This window comes from Chiloscyllium plagiosum, unplaced genomic scaffold, assembly GCF_037043375.1.
Source record: "Chiloscyllium plagiosum isolate Xiang-an unplaced genomic scaffold, Cpla_swu_hap1 HiC_scaffold_11, whole genome shotgun sequence".
NCBI classification, from domain to species: Eukaryota; Metazoa; Chordata; class Chondrichthyes; order Orectolobiformes; family Hemiscylliidae; genus Chiloscyllium; species Chiloscyllium plagiosum.
The window spans coordinates 73,766,284-73,774,121 of NW_028270149.1; the positions used below are offsets into that span (position 1 = coordinate 73,766,284).

The following is a 7,838-nucleotide window of genomic DNA, read 5'->3' on the forward strand; positions in this document are numbered from 1 at the left end:
GCCACCATATGCCCTTCCCAGAACAGTTGCCAGTGAAGCATTGAAGTTCAGACGTGCCCTGTAAATGATTCGGAGATGTGCTGTGTGGGTTTTTTGAAGCTGGTCCATATCCTATGGTTGTTGGTAGATGGGATGCATAAGGCTAGTGCCCATGGATTTGCCCTGAGATTTTGGCATTCACTGTCTGACAGGGGTATCCTTTGGAGCAGGTGGCAAACTGAATCTGCCAAGCACCTGCTCTGCCGTCCACGTCGAGTGTTCTCTTAATGTCCAGCTTCCTTGGTGAGATGGGAAGCTGGGTATTAATGAGGTGGGTTGGGCTGTCAACAAGACATTTAACAAGTTCCTAATCCCTCTTAGCTGGCAACTCACTGCTGCCTCGTGAGAAACTCATCTCCCTGCTTATCAAGAACATAAAAGAGGAAGTTCCTGAAGTTGAGATGGGCCTTGCCAGATTTTTGCTCCAATTCTGCCACAAATCTCACCATAGCCCACCTCATTCAGGCCTCGATAAGATTCTATCCTGGAGGATAGAGCTGCGGATGCTGTAATCAGGGGCAGAGGTTGCTGGGATGGGGGTTGAGCGGGTTTGGCGCCACCTGTGAAGAAAAATCAAGAGTTAATGTTTCGGGTCTGGTGACCCTTCCCCTGGTTTTGCTTCACAGATGCTGCCGGACCTGCTGGGCTTTTCCAGCAGCTTCTGTTTGTGTTCCATGTTATTCCAGTCATTTGGTTTGTTTCCAGCACCACCTTATTTTTAATTTTTTTTATAATTATCTCTCTGCCTCCTTTACTGGCAGCTATTGACGTTTAACTCACACTGTCTAACACCCTTGGTCACCTACAGAGACTTATCATTTGACATTCCATTCCCCACATTTGTATGATCTTTTGATCTCTCTGCCCTTAGTCTCTTTGCCTATAAATTCTGTGTCTGTCTGCTTCTCTCTCACTTCACCTGATGAAGGGGCAGCACTCAAAAAGCTTGTGATTTTAAGTAAACCTGTTGGAGTATAACCTGGCATCCTGTGATTTCTGACTTTATCCTAGAAGAACTCCAGTGATTGGATTCTGCAGTTCTGTGCTCAAATCACAAGACTGTAATGTCAAGGCTAGGCTGCCCCTCCTCTGAAAAATCAAATTTCCTATCTAATTAGTAAAACTATAATACTGTAGATGCTGAAAATCTGAAACAAACAGAGAGAGAATCCTGGAGAAACTCACCAGGCCTGGCAGCACCTGTGGAGAGAGAAACAGAGTTACCATTTTGAGTCTGGTATGACATTAAGGGGGACATATTGGCTCAATGGTTAGCACTACTGCCTCAGAGGGACCTGGGTTCGATTCCATCCTCAGGCACCTGTCTGTGTGGAGTTTGTACACTTTCCCCGCATCTACATGCGTTTCCTCCAGGTGCTCCGGTTTCTTCCTACAGTCCAAAGATGTGCAGGTGGATTGGCCATGCTAAATTGCCCATAGTGTCCAGGGATGTGTAGGCAAGGTGGATTAGCTGTGAGAAATGCAGCTTTAGAGGGATTGGGTGATGCTCTTTGGAGAGTCAGTGTGGACTCGATGGGCCGATTGGCCTGCTTCCATGCTGTAGGGATTCTATGAATCTTCAGAGCATTACCTCTGTCTCCCTCTCCACAGATGCTGCTTCAGTAGTCACACTGTCTTTCCTTTCTATTTTATCACTTGATCATCTCCCACATTTCACATGAAAGACACAGGCATATTCCATCCCAACATTCTTAGCAACATATTTAATGATTTCAGTTCATCCAACTCAGTGACCCTCCTGTGATGACAATTATATTTTACCCTCACATTTCAGTACATGGGGTCAATTTTCATGAACTTTGTTTCAGCTGGTATTCTACTTCAGGTTATAGCAGCACAGGTTGTCTCGTCATTAAATTTCAACCATTTGGGGGAACAAAGCAGGGAGACTGTGCCTTCTGCACAAACCGACAAATTCAGAATTTAGTCCAGATTTGTTAGCTAAAGTTCCTGCCACAACTTCAGTTTTGGTATTTTTACATAGGGGAAAGTAAAAGGGGCTTTCCTTTTTGCAACAAAAAAGAGAAATAGCAGATGCCAACTGCTTCTCCACTCAACAAATTGTCAACAAATTCAGGGTTGAACGGTAAATGATTTCAATCCATGGAGACAGCTATTTGCTGTACTGTTGCAAGTACTCAGAGGAATAGAAAATAACCCGAGGCCTGTTCTCTGGCCTAATTGGAGCAGCCTTTGTTAGGCCTGGAACTGTGGGCCTCAGGCTTCATCCACATCTTTTGAGTGAGTATCACAGGCCAGAATTTCACAAGAGGAGTTCTCGGAGGAGATTTGGGTCAGGCGATATTTGGTCGAGGTGGGTGGCCTGTGAAAACACTCTGGCAGATGGTGGCTGTGAAAAATCCAAGCAGCCCCAGATTAATCAGGAACAAATCTACCACAGGGATCCCTCATCAGGCAGTGGACCACTAACAATGATGCTCTAAATTTAGAATAGGAGTGGCACCATGACAGTTTGGTCCCCCACTGCTAAAGTTCCATTATTCAAAACCACAGAAAAAGGGATCAACCATATCAGTTTCTATCCCAGATTGTTTAATTGTCAAATATTACAAGCTCACCATTCGTAATTGAAACGTGAGGGTAAAATATAATTGGCATCACAGGAGGGTCACTGAGATGGATGAACTGAATTCATTAAATATGTTGCTAAGAATGTTGGGATGGAATATATCTGTGTTTTTCATGTGAAATGTGGGGGATGATCAATGAGCATGGTCTGATTATCAGGTGATCAACTGTTCTCAGTGGAAACATTCACTTTGAAACTTGTTTTGTTGAATAGATTTTAGAGAACTTGTCCAAGTTGCTAATTAGTATTGGTCAGGGATTCATGAAGCTTTGAAGTGTGAATGTTTCACATGGTCTTTTGAGCACAGAACTGGTCAGGGCCTAAAAGATGTGACCTGATATGAACTGATGAAACTGTACTGATACGGCAGTGCAGCTCAGCATCCAGTTTGCTTTGGTGAACCATTGCTCAGCAGTGACTCAAAATGCTTTGCTATTGCTCCCAGATCTCTTTCAGACTAATCTAGAGCCATTTATTAAAAATGCCCACAGTATTTTTTTCTTTCCAATTTGTAAAGCTTTGCAATTAACCTACTGAACTTCAACCCAGAGTTTTGATGACTTGAAAATTTGTCTGATTGTGCAGCTCCCTGAGGTTAGTCCCATTCCCAGTTTATATTGTATGTTTCAATCGAGGTGGTTTTTGATCAGCTGAATTGAGCAGACATCTGCGGGAAACTCATTCACTTCATCTTCCCATCCAACATCATTCCTCGAGTTAAACAATCATAATTTCTCTCCTACAGCCATTTCCCAACTATGTCAAGATGTTTCCTCAGTAACCTATTCTCCTGTTCATTAATTAATCTGCAACTCAACTAGTTCAGCCTTGTATTCAGAAAACAGGTGCCAACTTGTTTTTATCTCGAATGTATAAGTTCTCAGAAATCAACAGTATTTAGTAAATAAACTGCAGTAGATCAGCGCATAAAATTAATGCAAGCAAGTCATTAGAAGATTGCAGTAACGTTTTATTTAGGGCAGAAGTGAGGCAGCTCCAAATGTAGTATCCTGTGGAGGTATGGTGGGGAGGGTATGGTGCAGAAGGAGAGGAAGATCAGTCCCAAAAGGAGATGAGAAACTGCAGCATAGCTTAAGTGGTTCTTCCTGCGTGGTAGAAATGCCTGTAATTTATTGTATAGCCTTTAATTAGACATGTGTGTCCATTGTTGGTAGACTGCAACTCCTAGCTTCAATTTGACGATATCAGGCAAATGCTATTAAGGTATCTTCATTGAATTAATGGACTGGAAGTCAGCCTATTCATATGCACTGATTGAATTTTTGCTTGATTTTGCTGCTGTGAAGTACTCCACGTTGTTTCCTTTAACAAAACTACCACATAAATGTGTGTTGTTGTTGTTGATTCATTACACGGTGTCTGCCCTGTTAACCTGCTCCTTGGTCAGTCTTTATCATCTGTGCAGCTGTCAACTCTAATTCTCTTCATAAAACTTTCTTTGCCTGCTCCCGTCATCTCCTTCACCTTCAAAGTCTGACTAGCCTCTCCCCTCCCCCCAACAACTTCCTGCTCAAAATTCACTGCTCATCTCACGAAAGGGTTGTTTTTTTGATAGTTTGGTATGTGAGTGGTTAGGATGTGGAATGCCATTTCTGATGTTGCGGTGGAAGCAGATTCAATGATGGGTTTCGAAACACAATTGGATTTTGTCTAAACAGAAAATGTTTGCAGGGCAATGGGGAAAAGGGGCGATGGAGTAAGACTAGGTTGCTCTGGCTGAGGGCCACTACAGGGCTGAATGGCCTCTTTCTCTGTTGTAACCATTCTGTGATTGCATATAAATGGAGATGTGATGGTTTGGCCTGTAGTAAAAACAGGAGAAAGTGAGGTCTGCAGATGCTGGAGATCAGAGCTGAAAATGTGTTGCTGGTAAAGCACAGCAGGTCAGGCAGCATCCAAGGAACAGGAGAATCGACGTTTCAGGCATAAGCCCTTCATCAGGAAAGTAAAAACATCTTCTTAGCAACTCCCCTCATGAACTTGTATGTAGTAAAAACAGACAACTCTTTCAAGGCCCTGCACACGGAGGAACGGGAAATAGAAAGGCCAGACAAACAATGTCTAGAGTGACTATAAAGAAATGTAGGTGGCTGAAGCAACCTTAAGAACATAGGAAATAGGAACAGTTCGAGGCCATTCAGCCCCTCACATCTTCCCCACCAGTAGCAAAGATCAAATTCTCTCTCGTGCCAACTCCTCAGAGCCGATAAATCCCCAATATTTCAAACATCTATTTACCGCCTCTTTAAGTAGTTTCAGTGACCTAGCCTCCAGACAGAGAGAATTCCAAACATTCACTATCCTCTGGGAGAAGAAATTCCTTCTCATCTCAGTCTTAAATGAGTATCACCTTCTTCTGTAACTAAGTTCTCGAAATCGAGTTTCACCTCACTATCAGAAACATCTTCTTAGCAACTCCCCTCATGAACTTGTATATTTTAATAAGATTTATGATTCAAGACTTTTCTAAACTCTGAAGGCCTAACCTGTTTGGCCATGCCCATCATCCCAGGATCAGCATAATGAATCCTTTTAGAATTGCCTCAAACATATTCTTTTGTAAATATGGCGAGATAAACTGTATTCAGTGTTCCAGGTAGAACCTTACCCATGCTCTGCACAGTTGTACCACGACATCCCTATTTTTAAGCTCCAATAAAAACCAAAACTTCAATTGCCTTCATAATTGCTGAATCTGCATGCTAAATTTCAAATATCTTAATTTTTGATTGGATACTCTATGTGAGTGCCTTTGTTAACCATCAGTGGTTCATCCTTCTCCTTGAGATAAATCTTTGTTGTGTTATGAAATTTTTGCTTAAATATAAGCCATTAGACATGAGCTGCCAGACGAGGTGGTAGAGACAGGTACAATTACAACATCTAAAAGGCAGCTGGATGGGTATATGAATAGGATGGGTTAAGAGGGATATGGGGCCAGGTGCTGGCAAATGGGACTAGATTAATTGAAGATATCTGGTTGGCATGGATGGGTTGGACCAAAGGGTCTCTAATGACTCTAAATGCCAGGTTAGTTAAGAATCAGCAACAATGTGAGGAACCAATACTGAGCTGACAGACAGGAATTTAACAGTTGGAGCTGTTTGAATGCTATTTATCTGAGAGAGAGAAAGAAACTGTTGACCTTACACACATGCCGTTTTCTTCTCTCGGCAGTTTGGAAAGGCATTCCTCTCAAAGAACAGAAACCCGCCGCCTTGGAAAGATGTCCCTTAATGCCAGCATGTGCCAAGATGAACAGGAGCACTGGAAAAGCGAGATAACTTTGTATGCAGTTGTCTACGGAATAATCCTTATCCCTGGCTTCTTTGGCAACAGCGTGGCCTTGTGGGTATTGATCGGAAACATCAAAAGGGAGAAGAAGGCAGTGATATTCATGACCAACCTAGCCCTGGCTGACTTGGCCCACGTTTTGAGCCTGCCCCTGAGGATCTTTTACTACATAACGCATAACTGGCCATTTGGAAAGTTCATGTGCTTGTTCTGTTTCTACCTGAAGTTTCTCAACATGTACGCCAGCATCTTGTTTTTAGTCTGCATCAGCGTCCAGCGTTGCGTTTTCCTCATCCACCCCTTCAAGTACAGTAGCTGGAGGCGCAGGTATGATGTGGCCCTGAGTATTATTGGATGGCTGGTCGTCATCCTGATGTGCCTTCCATTCCCCATCATGAGAAACACCGTGTCGTTCAACAGCTCGCAATGCTTTGCCGATCTCCCCATGAAGCAGGTCAACCTGGCATCTTCCATACTCATGCTTACAGTAGCAGAGCTCCTGGGCTTTGTGGGGCCCATCGCCATCATTCTCACCTGTACCTGGAAGACTGCACAGTCACTGAAAGAGAAGAGCACAGTCCCCAACAACCGAGGGGGAAGCAGGGCTTTGAAGCTCGTCTTGATGTGTGCAACCGTGTTCCTGATTTGCTTCGCTCCCTATCATATATTCTTCCTGTTAAACCAGCTGCGAAAGTTAAATCTCATTGCAGACTGCAGCGCACGGAAGAATATTGAGATCTTGCATTCAGTGACACTGTGCTTAGCCAGCATGAATGCCTGCTTGGACCCATTCATCTACTATTTTGTCACCGCCGAGTTCAGAGAGCAGCTTTCACGGACCAGCAGCTTCCTTGTAAGGAGCCGACACTTGAGCAGAGAAAGCACCACGAGTCGATAATCTCAAGCTTTGGACAAATTGTTTGGCGTTTCTCTTTTCCATCTTGCTCCACCTTGCAACGGAGATATCGTTGAGTCAGCAGTCACTGTATCGGTGCATCTTAGAGCGAGTTGATGTTTAAAGCACCATTTGTTTTCCAGCAAATGTTAACCCATTCCTGGTGAGCTACCAGAAATGGTAGCAACAAGGAATGTAGCAGTTAGCATAAGTCACCAGTGGTGTTTGAACAATTCTTTTTTACCTTCATTAATTGTGTTTCATGTACATTCTGCCCGCAAAGTAAAGACACAAGATTTTTTTTACAACGTTCATCCATAAAAAAATGTTTGCAATGTAGCTTTCATTTAAATGCCAGGACAGTGATTATACTCATTTAATAATATGCATGATAGGGGATTATCAGTGACTTTCTGAACACATTTTACTGTCCATAATCTACACACTGCCCTGTAAACCAAGGGTCACTTATTCTGGTTGGAAAATGATCAAAGTAATAATTAATGGTGAACTGCCGATCTTAACAGGGTGTTAATGCACAGTCATGATTTGGAGATGCCAGTGTTGGACTGGGGTGGACAAAGTTAAAAATCACACAACACCAGGTTATAGTCCAACAGGCATGAGCTTTCGGAGCGCCGCTCCTTCATCAGGTGGTTGTGGAGTACACAATTGTAAGACACAGAATTTATAGCAAATGTTCACAATATGATGTAACTGAAATTATACATTGAAAAATACCTTGATTGTTTGTTAAGTATTTCATCTGTTAGAATGAGAGGTCATTCTAACAGATAAAATACTTAACAAACAATCAAGGTATTTTCCAATGTATAATTTCAGTTACATCACACTGTGAACTTTTGCTATAAGTTCTGTATCTTACAACTGTGTACTCCACAACCACCTGATGAAGGAGCAGCGCTCCGAAAGCTCATGCCTGTTGGACTATAACCTGGCGTTGTGTGATTTTTAACT

The 7,838-nt window shown here is 42.8% G+C and overlaps 1 protein-coding gene across 8 annotated transcripts in view; it reads left to right on the top strand.

Moving 5' to 3' along the window:
- Positions 1–7,520, top strand: part of LOC122557120 (putative G protein-coupled receptor 174) — a 53,948-nt gene extending 46,428 nt beyond the window's left edge. For all 8 annotated transcript variants that reach the window (XM_043704453.2, XM_043704452.2, XM_043704448.2 and 5 more), the window contains one exon: positions 5,849–7,520. In XM_043704453.2, the coding sequence (XP_043560388.1) occupies positions 5,898–6,863 (966 nt within the window). In that variant the 5' untranslated portion in view covers positions 5,849–5,897 and the 3' untranslated portion in view covers positions 6,864–7,520. The remainder of the gene's footprint in view (positions 1–5,848) is intronic.
- Positions 7,521–7,838: the final 318 nt, after the last annotated feature.